Source organism: Heterocephalus glaber, unplaced genomic scaffold (genome assembly GCF_053883595.1).
Source record: "Heterocephalus glaber isolate CG9 unplaced genomic scaffold, H.glaber_assembly_v1.0 deba00000901, whole genome shotgun sequence".
NCBI classification, from domain to species: domain Eukaryota; kingdom Metazoa; phylum Chordata; class Mammalia; order Rodentia; family Bathyergidae; genus Heterocephalus; species Heterocephalus glaber.
This window is the reverse complement of record NW_028258171.1, coordinates 13,053,720-13,072,376: the sequence shown is the minus strand read 5'-3', so window position 1 is coordinate 13,072,376 and position 18,657 is coordinate 13,053,720. Positions and strand designations below refer to the sequence as shown.

Genomic DNA, 18,657 nt, shown 5'->3' with positions numbered 1-18,657 from the left:
AACTTGTTGAGATCATCTAAACCTAAAATTCACATACATTTCTACATCTGGACTGAATTAATCTTTTCTTGGTACTGGCTTTCATGTAATAAAATAATTGTTTGCAGATTTTTCTAAAAACTCAAAGTTTTAGAAATAAAAAATGTGCAACATCCAAGTTGAAAACTACAAAGAATCCCATTATCAAAGTTAGTTGTGAGATAGGACTCATTTACACTAAACTCTAAACCTGCCAGCTCAGTCAAAAACAATTCTGCTTGAAACTTTCATTCCAAACATCTGCCACAAAAGTCTACACAGTCTATTATGTCATAAGTTCTGAAAGCCAAAAGCTTTATAAGCATAGTTAAACATGGCGGGGGCGGGGAGGGGGGGGTCTAGCAATTAGAAAAAACTTTACAACACCCCCGAATTCAGCAAGCCCAGCTGAAAGAGTTTTTAAGGAACTTGTAGCTCAAAACTGTTACTTAGCACATTGGCATTTTGTTTTCAAAAGCAGTGTCTTTATCTGGGTCTATGTTGTTTTCAGGCATTTTCTCGTAAAGCCTGGGGCATTTCAAACCTTCAAGTTCAAATTGCATACTTGAGGCTCTTATCTTAACCCCCTCCATGATCCCCCAAAAAGGAGTTGTAAAGATTTCCTTTCCCTTAAAATGTTTTGAGCACTGCACGAATTGCTTATTGCTACAGCTCCTCAGTGTCAGATCCCAGGGATTCTTACAAGCAATTCAAAGGAGAGGGGAATTAGTTCATATTACATCAGTCTGTTTTCTGGAGAAGATACTCTGCAGATAACGTGATATGAGATATCCCCTGGGGGATCCTCTTCATCTAATAACCCTACCAAAGCTCTACTTTAATATGAAATATGAATCCAATATGTTTACAAACATACTAAAAAAAAGCATTTAAATGTCAATTGTTTGACAATTGTGGAGTCTTTTCATTTTTAACATAAAACTTTTATTTCCCAAAACCACACCCAAGGAAAATGATGAAGCGCAGCAAGTTTTTCACTACAGAAGACAGCAGGGAAGGCATCTGTTTTCCTGTTTTTTTCGGGTCTTCTCCCCTCCCCCACTCTCCATCCTGCAGGCCATTTGTAGGTCTTGGTTGTTAAAACCACTTTCTACAGTACTCTCATAATTCTCTAGATTCTAAAAAACTTACTCTTCAAAATTGCTGGGCCAAAATATATGCACTGCTCTTAAAAAGAAAACCCAGTCACAAGCCTATTTAATGACAGATGAATTACGGAAAACTTTCCCCACAAAGTTTTGATGCTGTGAAATATCAACTCCCTGAAATCACAGAAAGGAAATGACTTACATTCTTGGAAAATGAAGCCACTAGCAGCTTTCTCCAATAGCATTTTCTAATCCCCAAACTGCACCCTGTGGCAACAGGGAGTATTTCGTGCAAAAACTACATTTAAATAGATGCTTCTAAAACCAATAAACTAACATCACCGGGTCGTCGGGTTCCAGAGAAAAAGGAAAGGGATCCTGCATGGAAAATCCTACAAGAGATAACTTTTCTTCCACATTTAGAAGTGCAGGAGAGCACGAGCTTGAAATCAAACCAACCTGAGAACGCTTACTTAAGTTTTCCTTCCCCGCTGCGGGCAATGCATAGCTCCTGAGGGAAATACTGGCAAAACAGATTCGTTGCTATATATATATATATATACACACACACACACACACATATATATACATATACATACATATATACATATATATACACACACATATATATACATATATATACATATATATACACACACATATATATATACATATATATATACACATATGTATATATATGATGGAAAAGATTAAAAGAGCTAATATTTCTTTGGATATCAGCTACACAACTGCACGGCCTGAAAAAACTGCCAGCTTTCAACTTTAAAATATGCTTGTTTTGACAGCGCTTCGTCTATCCACGCCTTTAAGAAAGCGCCTCTCCATTAGGTCTCCCGTCCCGGGACACGAGGTGCGCTCTCTCCCTGGGGTGGGGACCGCCCCGGGGGCCCCCAGCAGTCCGCGCCTGACAGCTCCCGCCCCCGGGAGGGCAGCCCGCCCGCGCCTCCCGGGACCCCAAGTCCGCAGGCCGCGCCCCCCAACTCCCGCTGAGGCTCCCACCTCGGGCCCGCCAGCCTGGCACTTTCGGGGGGCCGCGGGGTGGCCGCTGCCTGGGTCCCTTTCGAAGCCGGCCGCCTGGCCTCGGAGGGCCGCGCCGGGAATGCGGGGCTCAGGTGCGGGTCCCAGGGACGGCGCGCGACAGGCGGGCGCCCACAGAGCGCGGCGCGGGACCGCAGCGGCGGCACCGGCCTCCCGCCTCGCCGCACAGCCGCCCGGGGCCGCGTCCTCCGACCCGCAGCAGGCGACCGGCGCGCCCAGAGCCCGACTCCCGGAGCCGCGGGGCCGAGCGGGAGAAGAAAGGCGTGGAGCGGCGAGCACAGCCTCCGCCCGGACACGCCACTCTACAGCCCTCCCGAAGCCCGTCCCGCGCCGCCCGGCCGGCAGGGGGCACCGCGGACAGCCGGGCGCGGAGCCCCGCAGAGGAGGCCCCAGGCGCCGGCTTCCCGCTCGTACCTCGAGAAAATCCCGAGCACCAGCGTCCGAGGTCGTTCAGCCTCTCCCTCTTCCTGCCGGCGCCGAAGCTGCCCGCTCCTCTCAGCCCCCGGCCCGGGAGCCAGAAGAGCGCTACAGCCCGCGTGGCCCGCCCCGCGCCGCGCCCCGCCTCCCGGCCCGCCCCCGAGGGCCCGCCCCGGCCCGCCCACGAGTTCCGCCCCCCGGCGCCCCGCCCGCGGCCTGCGAGGTTTGGCGACCGTCTCCGAGCCGCGGAAGCCCGTCGCCCCGCCCCCCCGCCTCACGTGGAGCTTCGGCCAGCCCCGCCCCAACCAAGCGTCCCGCAGCGCGGGGGGGTGCGGTGTGCCGGGGGCCGGAGGACCCCGAGGGAGCCACTCCTTTCAGGTCGGGGAGAGGGGTTCGGGCCTCTGATGGATGTTACTGTGTGAACCAAGGCGACGCAGGCCTTTTCCCCTGCGACAGAGACTGGGCCAGGCGGGAGGACACTGTCGGCCTCCCCCCTCTGGCCCAGTATTTCTCTCCGCCGCGCGATCTCGCTCTCCCTGAAGCTAGCCCACCAGGCGGAGTGGAGCGGCCGGGGCTGGCTGCTTGGCCTTAACCTCGATTTACTAATTCGGGACCCGCAGAGTGGAGGCCTCGCGGCGAGGAGGCGGTCCCCGCAGGGGAAGCTTCGTGACTTCTTGTCTTCCGCCATCCTCCGGTGCCGCACCCTCCCGCCTGCCCGCCTGTGGGGCCGCGGCGCCCCCGCAGGTGGGGTGCGGGGTGGAGGGGCGCCCGGAGGAGGCGGAGTCTCGCGGCCAGTTCGGCCCCTCCTGTTCTCCAGGTGGATGCAGCCTCCGGGTGCCAGGCTTTGACAGCTGGGTGAGGAGAGGGGACTCGGGAAAGGACGTGACCCCGCACCTGGATGAGGCTAACAGGAGCCAGCTTTACTGGCCCTCCTTTTTTGATCCGAACTTAAATATCTAATGTTAGTTGTTCTTGGTTGAAAGCGCGGCTATCTGAATGCTTCGTTTACATAGCGAGAGAAATTCAATTTTGCGTTCATTACCCCGAAGCTCACTTGAAATAGTTACCTCACTCACAGCTCTTATATTTTGGGGACCAAGGCATTAGAACTGAATATTAGGATAATAGGAACGTGATCTTTGTCTTTTCACAATTGATCATAACCTCGGAGCTTATTTCTCATAAAGCTGAGCAGTTTCTTGAGACTTTACTCTTGGGGCGTAGAGCTATGATTCCATTATGGAAGGAAGAGCGAGAAGTATATTTCATCTACTGCCTTTTATTTTATTTTGTTCTTGAGACAGGGTCTCATTGTGTAGTTTAGGCTGGTCTTGAACTCAGTGTGTAGTTTAGGCTGCCCTGGAACTTACAGTGACCCTACTGCCTCAGCAACCTGAGTGCTGCCTTTTAAATTACTTGTACTTAATATACTAAAATATTGCTGGACTACAATATAGGCATCTAAAAGTGGAAGCTTACACTGCTTTCTCACTTTCTCACTGTAAATATTTTCTGAATCATAATGATCATATTAACAGTAAATTTCACAATAAGCATAAGACTTAAACTAGACATGGTAGTGCATACCTGTAATCCCAGTACTCAGGAGGCTGAGGCAGGAGGATTGCATAAATTTGCTTACGAAGCAAGACCTTGTCTCAAAAAAAAAAAAAGAAAAAGACAAATACATTTTTCACTAAGTACTATAAGTACTAAGTACTTTATACTTTTCAAGTTAGTTTTGCAAATTTTAATATAAGATTCTGAAAGTTTGGAAACAGCATTTCACTAAAGATAGAAAAGGAGACGAGAAAGGTTGTTTTAGATATTTCTTGTCACAAGAAAGGTCTTTCTGTGCTTATTACAATAATGCAATTGTATACCTATTTCAGTTATATTTTATGCTTTAGATGTGGGGATATAGTTTTATTTTCAGTGGTATGATAAGTTTTTCTAAATATGGGGCATTGCCCACCACTAGACCATCATGCTAAAATTAGGATGTTAGGAATATTCTAATTTAAGATGTTAAGAACAACATCTTAAATTATTATTCCTTCCAAGGCACTTTGTATTTTTGCCTTTCTTAGGAAGAAGTTATTCCTTCCATGGATGTATTGAGTATTTCCATACAATACAGTGTTTACAGGGTTAGACACTGGGATTCAAGGATAAAAATACTCCTGAATCTTATAGTAGATTGGGGGAATAAGGACAAAAATAAACAGTTGAAACATCTTTACTGCCTGCTATGGTAGAGATACGCAGGAGCAGGGACAGAAAAGCCTGAGCCAGTCGGGGAGGTTATCCAGCATCCCCTGTGACTGGAGATGGGATGGATGAGCAGAAGTTTGCCTAGCAACAAGTTCACTGCAGTTACTCTCAAATGTGTCACCATATTGGAGTCACCCAGGGACTTTCAAAAACTAGTGATGCCTGCATCCCAGGCAGGTACTTTTAAGTGTAGACATATCTGGAGTTAGGGACTAAAGTATCTCAGGTAAAGAGCACAGAATGAAGCAGCACAGAGAAGCATCCTTGGAAAGTAGGATGTCCACGTATCTTACCTTTGTGATGAAAAAGGCCTAAGCATTGGTGGGTGACATTTATGCATTTTGAGGTAAGGAAAACAATTACATAGAAAACAAGACATAGGAACTACTATAATTTACATTTCTTTACAAGAAATATTGACAAGATTAGTTCAGTATACAAGGAGAAAAAAAGGTATTTTATCTCATATAATTCAGGGTTTTTGGGGATTCAGAGTATGTTTTAATGCTGAAATAAAAGGTCTAGTCTAACAACTCAGTAATTTGAAGTACTGGCTTTTAAAGAATACTTTTTCAAAATTAAATACTGTTCATCATTCTGGCTGAAGGTCATAATAAAGAAATTAGGTTCATTTTTCTTTTTGGTAATTACTGAGATTCATTTGAGAAAATAAAATGCATTTTAAACAACCAAAATAAATTTAATTACATTCCACTCTACAGTTTTAAATGCCCATGTAGCTGAAAAAAGACAAAATAATCACTCGTGGAACTTATGTAGAGTAGTGCTCTAGCCCTGCTTTTCACTGCCTAACATTAAAAATGTCATTATTTTCAGCTATTAATGTGTTCTGTAAAATAAAAACACCAAAAGAATTTAGTGAACAAGTCCAGCAAAATGATCTTCAGTTATTTAAGCCAACTACCTAATGATCAAGAGCACCTAACAGATACAAATGTGGATAGTCCCCAATTTATGATGGTTTGACTATGAACTTTTTGACTTTACCATGGTACAAAAGTGATCCACATTCAATAGCAACTGCACTTCAAATTCTGAATTTTGATCTTTTCCTGGGCTGGTGATAATGCCTAACATACTCTCTCTCGGTGCTGAGCAGTAACACCCTACAGCAGTGGTGGCAAACCTGTGCCGCAGCAGGCACACACAGCCCTCTCTGTCGGCATGGGAGCCAAGTGTTTGAGTTGTTTTTTCTAAACTAAAACCTCAGTATTCAGGTTAAATTACAGTGCTGGCACTTTGCGATAAATAAGTGGGTTTGGGGTTGTAGGTTGGGCACTCAGTCTTTTAAAATATTTGCCATTACTGCCCTGTAGCATACTTTAACTATACATGACTTACATACTATATGTACTGCAACTTACATGAGATATTCAACACTTTAATATAAAAGAGGCTTTATGTTAGGTGATTTTGTCCAGCTAAGGTAGATCAAGCTGAGGTTTGGTGCTCAGTAAGTTAAGTGTATTAAATGCATCTTCAATTTACAGTATTTCCAACTTAGAAAGGCTTTGTTGGATTGTAACTCGGGTGTAAGTGGAGGAGTAGTTGTAATTATTTTGCAGAAGCAGCACAGCACAGGTGCTAATATTATGTAGCAGTCTAACTCAGGAAGATTCACCTTTCCCCAATTTACAGATACAAAATTGAAAAGATTAAATTCTGTTCTCTTGTTCATTGACTGTCGAGAACATATCTGAAAGTAAGACAGTTTGACTGTCCAGGGACAAAGTTTGATTTTATATAGCGTGTAAAAGTTTACAGGACACATATCTGAAGAGTTACTTTTGCTTCCATTCTATATAGTTTTAGTTTCACCATAACACATCATACTCTCTCCAGTTCTTCAAGGGCAAATGAAAGCTTTGCTGAGGCTAGGAGAGGTGGGCCCAGCCTTTCATTCTAGCAAAGATGTCAGAAGCACAAAGTGCAGTAGGGCAACCCAGCAGAGACAACTGCACTTGAGAATCGGAGTTGGAAGGCACAGTAGCAGAGGCAGTGTGAGCTGAGGATACTGCTGCTAACTAAAATATGGTTGAGCAATTCCATCTGGGACTGGGACTGGGACTGCTGCTCTGTGCATGCAGCTGTACGTTATGCAGAAGACTGAGGCTGGGAGAAGGACTCTAGTACAGAAAAATGTCTAGTAGAAGTGCAAGACGAAGGGTAGATTTTCTACTACATAAAACTTCCTAATGTATGCCATTTGTATTTCTACAGTGGTCTCAAAGGCCCTAGAGTAGTCTTCAGCTCTGATTTCTTGATTTCTCTCTGAAAAGCTGAAAGAAAAGATATCCATCCCAGAGCTGGGAAGCAATTCCCTCCGCTCCAATTGGGAGAGAGATGAGAGAGGGAAAGAAGCAGGAACCTGACAACACACTGGTTACTCTGAGTTACACCTCAGGCATGCTTTGATTATTTTTATCAGAGATAGTCTTCTAGGAAGAGCTACTTTCAAACACAAATGATAACATAGGAAAGTGGTGGAACATTGGACTTGTCCTCAGCGTTTTCTGCCATCTTACTGATTGTGACTGAGAAGTTCTGAGCCTAGAACAGTGGGGAATGGGAACATTCGTCTTTCAGAACTCAAGAACATGCCTTTCCAGCTGGGAATTCCTGGCTCTCTACCTAATACCAACAACAGTTCCATTTGTGAAGAGACTCCTGGAGTCTGTCCATTCTGTGCTACCTAGTTACCTTAAGTAGGTTGTAATCGTTACAAACACGCTTTTAAACTTGTTTCTTTGTTTAAAAAAAGAATGATGAGTAAAACTGGAACTAATATGTCCTAACTATGGTTCACTAAGCTCAAGGTCCCTGTGTTGGTTAAGACTTCCAACAAACTCTACCATCTGGGATTTGGGTTATAAAACAAAGCCCTGATGTGCTAGTTACACTAACTTGATGAAAACAAGAAACTATTTGGAGTAACCTACATTAGATTCCTATTTTCTTCTCACCTGTAAAAGAAAAACAAAATTTGTACACAGTTACTCTTGTTTAACTTGCTATGGAACCAAATGCCAAAAAATCCAAGTCTTCTATAGGTAAGGTAATGGTTAGATTTTTCTGTTTGAAGAGTAACCTAATAAATCATTCTCTTAGCCTAAATGATTTCTTATTATTCAGTTCTTCAAGGAAAAAACAGTGGTAAGTAGACCAGAGAGTTTGAAGTAGAAATCGTAGATTAGGAGATTGTTCCAAAAAAGAAAAACAAGCAAAAAACAGTTCCTGATGTTTAGTTTTATTAGGCATGAAGACAAAAAGTACTAAATAGCATTCTTAACTAGATGTAGCATTGAAGGTAAGACTTTTTTGGGGGGAGGGGGTGGGTACTTCGTGAATATGTTCTCTCTTAAAAACTTTATTATATATTTGTGATTTATGTATAATTAAGCGAGATGTTCTACGTGGTTTCTTGAACAGAAAAAGAGATCAACAAATTAGTGAATTTTCTGTTCTGCCCATAGTCTGAAGTGGGTTAATAATTTTTGTCATTTGTGCCCAAATTTCTTAAAGGATAATGGAAATACATACCTAATCTATGATAATTTTAAGTATAATCCAGACTAAAAATACAGGTAAGTATAAATTATCACATGCACTTTGTTTTTTTCATAGCACTTCACTATGTGAAATTACTGAAATTATTTATCACTGTGCTCTCTTGTTTATCAATTGTCTCTCCTTTTAGAATTTAAGTTTCATTTGAGCACAAAGCTAATCTCTTTAAGTTCTGTGGTCCTAGTGTCTGGAACAGTGTCTCGCATGTATTTGCTGAATGAATGAATTTCATAAATTATATGTAAGGAGAGAGCGTGTATATGTGTGCCTTTGTATGGTGAAGATGGGTTAGGGAAAAGAGAAACACACTTAGATGAGCACAGGCAAAGATTAACATTTCTTGAAATGCTTCTTGGACAGATGTCCCTGGTATTGATGAGAAAGAATCTGTCCTTTAAGAAGACTTTTGATTTGAGGGTGACACTTTATTTTTTCAAGTGTAACTACATGATATAATGATAAATAGAGTGGTACCTCGGTTCATGAACTTAGTTTGTTCCATAATTTTGGAAAAGATGGCCACGTTTGAGTTTGTGTGGGAAAGATGGCCATGGTCCGTCATGTTTGTCACCCAATGCAGGTTGCAAACAAAAACAAAATCTTGCCAAATGCTTCTGTTTGCAAACCAAGTTGTTCACAAACAAAAGCGTTTGTGAACTGAGGTACCACTGTATGTTCCTTGTAGATTTTATTTGTCTGCTTTTAACTTCTCATCCTACAGTCTTTCCACATAATTAAGAAGTCTGTTAAATGTATTTTACTAGAGTGGTTGTTAACTATTGAATTCCTTGCCAGCAAAGCATTTTCATGAGACTCCCTTGGGTACACAGTGGCTTGAGTGCAGCAAGGGGAAGTGGCAGCCCTGCCTCTGCTCTCTTCATGTCCCCACCTCCATGCGAAGTTCAGCTGGCTTTTGTGTCAGCAGGAGCTTCGCTACCTCTGAACCTTTCCTGGAAACCCCTCCGTCCACCATGTCCCACCCTTCCCTCCCACTAGTCCTGCTTTTCACCTGGAGACTGTCAGTCCCCAGACCTTTTCCTCAGTTTTTCTCTCAGTTTATTATCCACCTTTACTTCTTTCCCTTACAGTTTAATCCCTGGGGTAGTCTTATGTTCTGATCCTTTTGACCTTCTAATCCGGCTTTCTTAAAAAATCTCAAAATCCAGGTCAGCACAATCATCCCTTTTAAAGTCACTGAGGAAGCCAAAAGAACATGGAATAAATGAGCTCATTAGTCAGGCGCATCACCAAGACAACAGTTCCATCAGTGGTCTCACAGATGCAGGGCCAACTTCTTATTCAGCCCTCTCTGGCTGGCTTTCTTGTCACCACAGTGCTGTTCAGATGTTTACAGCTCCAGCTGGCTTGCTCCACTCACATCAAGAATCAACCTCGCCTTCCTGAGCTGGTCACTCCAAGGAGGCTTGTCCTCGTGACCTTGTGGAATCCTCCCAACAGCTCTTTGAAAGAGCCCCATCATTAGCCTTGGGTTACAGATGCCCAAGGCCTTACAGGAAATACACAGTGGTGCCCAAGCTCTTTGTCCTGAAGTGTCTGGCCTTCAGGGCAGACTAAGTCAGGCATTTCCTCGTGGAGCTTCAGTCCTCTCCACTTCCAGACTTTCCTTATCTTTTTTTCAGACCAAGCTCTCCTGGCTCTACTCAGTCAGTCTGCTACCAAAGCTCTGTATCCCCAGCTCTCCTAGCTCTTCCAAGGCTGCCTCCATCATTCATTAGTTAACTCCTTTAGCCTTTTGTTTACTTGCTATTTATTTATTTGTTGATTTGTTTGTTTGAGGCAGGGTATTGCCACATAGCCCAGGATGGCTTCAAACTTGCTATCCTCCTGTTTCCTGAGTGCTGGGATTATAGGCATGTGCCACCATACCCAGTTTAGTTTAAGCTTTTTAATTTATTGTTGTGTGAAAGACAGGTACAGGAATTTATTACAGCAACTGTAGCATCAGAAGATGGGAGCTATTTGTGATGCAGAGGAATCCTCACACCCATACTTTGATACTTCTAGTGGTCCTCAAGCAGAGATAGGTTTTGCCCCTGGAGAACATTAGTGTCTAGAGGTATTTTGGGTTGTAACTTTGTGAAGGAGAGAATGTCAGTGCTCTAGGCACTTCATCTAGTGGATAGAGACTAGTGCTGTGAAATCTACTACAATGCAGCCCCCACAATGAAGAATCATTGCCCTAGTTTAAGAACTACTGATGTAAAACATATTCAGTTTCTCATGAGTCATGGTGGGCAGGATCCTTCTGATGATGCCAGCTGAGCTGTCAAGCACCTGTTACAAAGTCACTGGGGGCGAAGGATCATGTTTTGGGGACCTCCGGACTGATCTGTCCATATTTGGGCTCAATTTTTTTTTAGATACCAATGAGTGTTGAATAAATGCATACCTGCATAAGACATAACTTCTAGAAATTTAGAAATTATATTTTTTTCTGCCTCTATGTTTCCCCACATTTTACTCAGGTCTTTCCTCAGCCCCAAGATGCTCAATATACATTTTATGTCTTCTTATGTTGCTTTTATTTTTTTAGCATGTGGTGATTTTAAGGGGAAAAGGTAAATAGGATAGTTATTTTTATCTGACAAAGTTTTTGCTTTTTGCATTGGTAAAACTTCTACCTCTGACTAAAATTTCTACTATGGTAGAACACATCTTTGTCAGTAGAGGTAGGACAAGATTTATCTTAGTCTCTATTAAATAATAATTAATCCAAAGAAGAAAAGATTTGGAAAGTTTTTCACTTGTTAATAGCAATGAAGAATTAAATTATTGAACTAAAATTAGAAGTATGTTAACAAAGAAAAAACTCTAAAATTTAACCAAAAATGAGTGGAAATTAGCTCTTACAATGGATAATAGTTACAATTACCTAATTTTCTGTATTTTATTTTTTAACTAGTGCATATTAGTAATACACACTAGTGTGTTTCATTTTGGCATATTCATACATGTATATAGCATACTTTGATGCTGTTTTATTTTTAAGTGGCTTAGTAAAAATGTATTTAATAGATTAAACTATGTTTTAAACAAATACTGCCAAATATGTAAAATTAAACCTTGAAATGATTAGGATTATCAAAAATTATTACCATAAATTATATTGATCACATTCATATTGTGTATTGCCACTTTCTTATCTCTGTACTTTCATTGTTAATCATATCCCTGGCATTTGTGTTCAAATATATTGACATTTGCATGAAAGCAAAACCACCAAATAGCTCTAAAAATATCACTATAAAATCTACAAAAGATTAGATCATTAATTACCTTTTTCAAATATTGCCTGATTGCCACTTAGACTTATTATCTCATTTCTTTTAGACAGTAGTTTCCAAATCTGGCTCTTATCAGAACCATTTAAGAACTGGTGACAGGGCTGAGAGTCTTAAAATCACAGTAACAAACTCCAAGTAATTCTGACACCCATTCATGGCCATATGGGGAGCTGCCCTGCTGAGGATTATGCTAAAGCAAATTTTAGATGTAGAGGCCAGATTTTGAAATGTTTAATTTGGAGCTGCCAAATACTTCAGGTACTAGAATTCTACCACCCTCTTCCAATGGGGAAAAACATGTGGGGAAAGAGGAGTGTGTTATGATGTGATTAGTAATCTTTTTATCACAATAAGGACATTGACGTCAGCACATCCAATTCAAATTGGAGAAAGGTTGTCTATTTTTTATTTCCTGTGATGTGAAGAGAATAACTAAAACTGATTATTAATTTAGTTAAAAAGAGGCCATTCAACTAAAGTAAAGCAATAGAAACTCCCACTTTTGCTAAATAACATAATTCCATTTAGTACCCAGAAACTGCTACATCAATCTAATTGTGTATAAATGAATCATAGTCTTAATTTACATTTCCATAAATATGTTGGAGAGCAGCTCTGAAAACACGGAATAAAGACTGAATATAATATACATGATCCCAATTTCTACCTCCCATTTCATAGCTTTGCTCTTTTGATCTTGCCTAATGAACATCCACATATTTTATATACATGGGGATATATTTCATCCCCACTACACTGACCCATCCATGACTTTGAAAGGTGACACTTCTAGGTAAATACAAAATGGCATATTTTATTCAATGAATGACAAATTTAATGGTTGTTTCAGGAATGCAGTACATTTAATATTATAAGTTGATTATCGATCATATATTGTGTTTTGGGTACTGTACCAAGTTTAAGTTTATTATCTCATTAAATCATAACCACAACCATATAAGATAGGTACTCTCATAATTCATGTTTAACAAATAAGGGAACCAGGGTACAGACAAGTTGCCCAAAGCCAATAGTTGAATTTCTAAATAATATTTTAAAAAGAAAACGGTCCTATTAAAACATGTAAACACCCAGTTTTTACTTATAAATAAAAGGACTCCCACTGGGGCATCCACTTCATTGGCAGAGGAAACTATGCATCTGAAATGTAAGGGAAGTACCCAAGATATGTGCCCACTCAAGCTGATTCAAACCCAGATATGTATATGGGACAGGAAGGGCTGGGGACAAGATTCTCAGCCCATTTCTGGTGGGTAGGGCTATTAAAAGATCATTACAAAGAATTATGTGAGGTGGTTTGGCAAGCAGGAGCCAACAGGGCAGTGCTTGATGACTTGGCTTCCACTCCAACAGCTTAAGTTTGCCTGTGTCTCAAACTGATCAGACTAAAGGAGGGATGACAAAAGCTCTCAGCTAAGTTGCTACATGCCTCTGCATTCTATGTGCCACTCAGTCTTAGTTTTTTTCTTTCAAGTTTCCAATTACTTCATTTGAGCCATACACATAGTACAAAGGAGAAAGTTTGCCAGTTCAAGGGGGAAACCGGCAGTCCCTGGAGCTGTCTTTGTCTTTGTCGCAGAGGTTTTGTACTTCACTGCAGGAGCCAGGTTATAAAACCCCGCAAGTCACAAGACTCGTGTCAGCTGTGGCTTCCAGAGCAAGAATGAAAACAATGCAGAACCGCCCCGCACCAAGACTCCCAGGAGTGGAGGAAGGATGTCCTTGTGGTCCAGTCTCACTGCCCTCCTTACCCATGGAGAGAATCTGGCAAACTGTTTCTTAGATCAAAGCTATCCCTATTATTCTCAGCATCTCAGAGAACTCACAAATAAATGTCCTCAAAGTTCAAGAAAGGACAGCTACTAAAACTACAACTACTAAAACTACAGCTACTTTTGAGGGATTTGGGGAAAGATGAGTCCAATTAGGATGGTTCTTAAAAATACTTTTTAGTTGGATTTATGGATTACATTCATGAAAATGTAAAGGCATTAACTTGTGAATTTAGCCTTTATTTTTTGTAATTCCTACTTCAAGATGACATCCCTTTAGTTTTGTGATTTCTCCTGCCAATCAGTAGGGAAAATTGTTTTCCTGGTTCTCTATTCCTTTTAATTTGCTTTTGGATGCCCTGCACTGGAAGTGTGTGTAGCAGCAAAATGTTGTTGTTAACTGTACAGTTGTAGGCTCATAACGTGCCATTAGGTCAGTTTTTTCTCAGTCACTATTTCTAGCCAGTGATATCACTCCTGTTACTATTTAAAATATGTACATATAATATATATTTCCTAAAATAAAGGAATTACATATGACATGTATTTAATATCCTTCATTTACAAAGCACGATCAAAACATACAATGAATGTTTAACCACTCAACAGTTTACCCCAGCATCACCCGGACAGCGCATTTATGTACTGACTATCCTCAGCAATCCTCAGGCAGGTGTCGTTTCAACCAGTTGATTCTTGTATTGAATAAACTTGATGAAATTGTCATTTTTGTATTTCCTGCTATATTATGAAAATTAAGAAAATATGCAATTTTGTTATAAAAATTAACAAAATATGCAAATCGTGTATTTAAATAATTGGACTGGCAAGTGGTTAAATTAAATTATTTTGGTAAAATACACATTGCCATAAATCCTCCTCAGAATACTCCCCCTAAAAGTGTCTTCATGTTGTATGATCAAAAACACAGTGAATGCTGCTGTTGGATGCCATACGATAAAAAGATTCATAAAAACATTACTGTGTCTTCTCATCTACCTTGTCCACTGGACCTGGCACTGTGTGACTGCTGGCTTTTCCCTAAAGTCAAAGTGACCGTGGAAAGGCAAACATTTTCAATCTATTCAGGACATCGAGGCAGCCACAATAGCACAACTAAAGACATTCATGAAAGAGGACTTCCAGAGCTGCTGCAAAAAGTGGCGAGAATGGTGGGATGAGCATGTTTGAATCAAGGGGGAGTTTTTTGAGAGTGATTAATGGCAATGTGTCTTCACTGTAATACCTTTTTTTTTTTTGGTAGCGGGGATTGAACTCGGGTCCTTGCGCTTGTGCAGCAGGCAGCAAAACCACTGAGCTAAATCCCCGGCCCCTGTGATACTTTTTAAGAATTTAACATTGACTGTATTTTGATCATACTTCATATATATTAAATGGGAGTACATCAGTTAATTACAGAGTAAAACCAGATTTTAATGTACTGGTTTTTATTTAAACTTATTTTTTCCTTTCAATGTGAGATATATACAAATAGAATTGCTGGCCAATTATTTTAATAAAAAAATTAATCTTAATTGTGAAGTATAATTACTATTAAAATGTTTATTATTGTGAGAGATGGTGCCAGGTGAATTTCTTTTTTTTGTTGTTCTTTTTCCTCTACAGCTGCCTCTGTCTGACTTTCCTTTCCCAGCCTTGTAGAAAGGGGCTCTCTACTATCCCTGTAGGCCATCACTCTCAAGGTGCCTGAGTGGGGACATCATCGTAGACTCACAGGAAATGAGCATTGTGTGTCGCAGCACTGAGAGAACTTCTGGCATCACAGCCCACATTCTTGTCTTTTCCCTCTAGATTTTATCCTCACACTGGACCTTACATATAATAAACAGCACTTTCTAGTTTTTTAATCATGGGCATTATCCAGCTCACAAAAGGATGCTAGCCAACACATGGACCTCCTGAGCCATTTTCAACACAAGTCACCCCAAAAGAATGGCTTTTATGATGTTTTTAGCAGGAAAATAGGAATGTCTTCCTAGATAAAGAATATATATATGCAAGAGCTCAATATAGCTGCTTTTGTGAGTGATTACTCAAGTGGTTTGGAAGTATTTTTTCATTTAATTCTTGTGCTGCTCAACAAATCTTTTTGAAGCAGGGAAGTTCTTTAAAAAAATTAACCCCTTTTTAAAAAGATGAAGTAACTGAGGCACAATTTTTAAAGCTGTCCTGATTTTTAAAGCCAGATTAAAACCTAAACAATCTGACTGCCCAGACTGTGTTCTTAAAAGCTACACCGCCGCATGGTAAAATGCATTTAAAACATTAAAGGAAATGAGAGCATTTAAATTGTTTTCTAAACATACTTTTTAAAAAATTAGACAACCAAGAACTTGTACTGATATGCCAAATAGCTAGGTTTGCCTGTACCGAGGCTCATGTCGCTCACAATGACACTGGGCCCAAGATCAGGGCCATGTCAGGCTCCACCTGCTCTATACTGGTGATGAAGTAGGAGCTTTAACACCAAGCACTGATTAGTAAGCTGTGGGAACAGGAAAATTGGAAAATAGCTTCTGTATTTTACAGCTGAAAGGAAACTTATAGATATTTTAATCTACATATTTAAGTGATTATGATGATAATTTTCATTTTATAGATGAAAAGCTGAGGCTCAGAGCAATGCAGTGACTTTACCGGGTTACACACCCCTAGCTAGTGGCAGACCAGGATACAAGTCTGTTCTTTCTGAGTGCATTCATTCAGCTTTACTAAGGTGCTTCCAGATTCATGAGAGGCAGCTTCCCATTTTCTTTTCTAGTGTTTTAAAAATATGAAAAGCTAATATTCATGTATTTTTGTCAATTTATTTGCTTTTTTCTTTTTGCCTTTTTAAGTAGACATTGGTAAATGAAAATATGTTTGGATTTCCCAAGAGTATTTGAATTTCATGAGTTTTACATTTCTTACAAAAGGGGCCAAGCCCAGCAATTTAATTTTCATGAACTAAGAGCTTTGATTAAAGCCTTTACCTTGACAAATAATTGGTTTTGGGAATAGGGGATAGAGATAATTCCAAAATATGATAAGCATTCATTCATTTATTCCAACAGATATGCATTGCATGCCTAATATGTTTTAGACACTGTGCTAGGTACAGGTCATGCAGACATAATTACAGCGTAGTTCTTTCCCTTGAGGAATAATTATTTTCTCTTTCTTCCTTATTAACAAAGAATCTGATATATTTATTCTTGTCATTCCTAAATTAGATTAAGGCATCCCAGGATGTAGTAAGAGCACTATTTGTGGTATGCCACATGAGTTTAGGTGGTAACAGATAAGCACCTTAAAAAATAGCTATCTAGGGCCAGGGATTTAGCTCAGTGGTTTTGCTGCCTGCAGGGAAAGTGCAAGGACCTGAGTTTGATACCTGGTACCAAAAAAAAAAAAAAAAAAAAAAAGCTATCTATTATTTTAGTGTTTGAAAATGTCATTATATATGCAATGTAGTTTTATATTCATGTCAATGTAGAAAAACCAAAAGAGCTCACAAATGTATATTTAGTGGCTGTTATGGCTGAGGTAATGGCTAATCATTGTGGCACTCCACTTCTCCACTTTATGCAGACTATGTGAACTGCAGGCAGAGCTCAGGTAAGTTCTGTAAACCTTCCATAACATTTCAAAAGTATGACAATAGGGATTTTTGAAAGTACAGATGATATGGGTTAATAGCATGGATTCTGTAAGTAATGAATTTTGGTGGCTATCAGTCCATTCATTTAAAAGATACTTAAATAAAAATGTCCTTTCTGAAGGTAGATAGTCATTTAGTATGTGAAGTATAACACATAACTATATTATGCTAAACCTGAGTAGTTCCACTCTCTCTAAGGAACTTATATCTTGGTACACGTTAGAAATTGATTAGTTATTATTTGTGTTGCTTGCCTTAAAATATTTTATTTGTAAAACATTTCATTGCTTTTTGTTTAATTTTATGACTATCTTATAATTATGGTAAATGATTATTCACTTGCTCATTTTTAATTCAAAGATGTGCAGCTGTGTTTGTATTACTAACAGCAAACACCAGAACTAATCAGTAATAAAAAGCCATGCTGAACTTACTTGTTTAATGAGATGGCTGATCTCTGAGTTAGCATCTGCAGCCTCAACCTGCACATCTGGGCAATAAATGGGCTTTTTGCTATGTTCCAAGTATCTCACATGCCTATATCACTGCTTTGAGGGCTCTTGACAACCACGTACTGGGTTGTGATGTCTGGATGAGGTGCACAGATTATAAGTCAGAGGCAGCCAGTGACTCAGCTTCCCCAACCAAAAAATCTTGCTGGAGGGAGAGGGGGAAGGGGAGAGGGAGGGGGAGGGGAGAGAAACAAGGTGGAGGAAGGAGGGAGAGAGGAGCCAGAAAAAGAGAGAAATAGCAAGTTCCCAACCCAATCTCTAGCAACTTTGATTTGGTAGATTGGGGGCTGATAAATGTGCATTTAAAATTTTTCTATTATGAAAAAATTAAAACCCATAGAAAATATCATTAAAACCCTCACATACCCTATTATTTTGATTGAGCAGTTATTAACATTTGCCTTATTTGCTTCGTGTTTTTGAGGTGTTTTAAAGCAAATTCTAGGCAACATATTTCACACTAAATGTTTGTATACATATCTCTTAAAATCTTTTCTATAACTTGATACCATTATTAGACTTAACAAAAATAAACAATAATTCCTTAGAATTCAAACTTTCTCTGTACTTAAAATGTCTTCCTATATTTGTTTTGTTGAATTCAGGTCCAAATAAGTTATATTTACATTTAGTGATCATATAAGTTAGTTTTGTTGTTTACTGAAGACTTCCCCCTTTGCCCCAAATCATCATTAACTAGTACCTCAATCAGCCTGTCCTCCTCTACTCTATGAAAAGACAATTCAGGTAAAAATAGGGTCGTGGACATTGTTCCTGTTTCAGAATATCCCATGTTCTTTGGTTAACCAGAATGGGGCCTCTTTGGAGCTCTTAGAAAAATAGGATGGAGCCGAGATGATAGCAGGGGCTAGCTGGATATGAAGACTTTAGATAGACAAGAAACTATACTCCTGTACACTT

The 18,657-nt window shown here is 40.2% G+C and overlaps 2 protein-coding genes across 9 annotated transcripts in view; one reads left to right on the top strand and one right to left on the bottom strand.

Moving 5' to 3' along the window:
• Frmd6 (FERM domain containing 6) overlaps positions 1–18,657 on the bottom strand; it is a 234,496-nt gene that overhangs the window by 74,923 nt on the left and 140,916 nt on the right. For 5 of the 8 annotated variants that reach the window (XM_087208091.1, XM_087208097.1, XM_004835541.4 and 2 more), the window contains exon 1: positions 2,601–2,733. The exons of 2 other annotated variants lie outside the window; for them this stretch is intronic. The gene's annotated coding sequence lies outside the window, so the exon portion shown is untranslated. Of the gene's footprint in view, positions 1–2,147; positions 2,428–2,600; positions 2,734–18,657 lie in introns of those variants that run through there. One more of the 8 variants, XM_087208094.1, reaches the window with a different exon arrangement.
• Positions 1,918–17,890, top strand: LOC147828836 (uncharacterized). The gene has a single exon (XM_087208001.1). The coding sequence runs from the start codon at positions 1,918–1,920 to the stop codon at positions 3,193–3,195; it is 1,278 nt and encodes a 425-aa protein (XP_087064127.1). The 3' UTR covers positions 3,196–17,890.

Excerpts from the sequence above, each read along its gene's own strand:
- LOC147828836 (XM_087208001.1), top strand. The coding sequence starts at position 1,918 with ATGCTTGTTTTGACAGCGCTTCGTCTATCCACGCCTTTAAGAAAGCGC.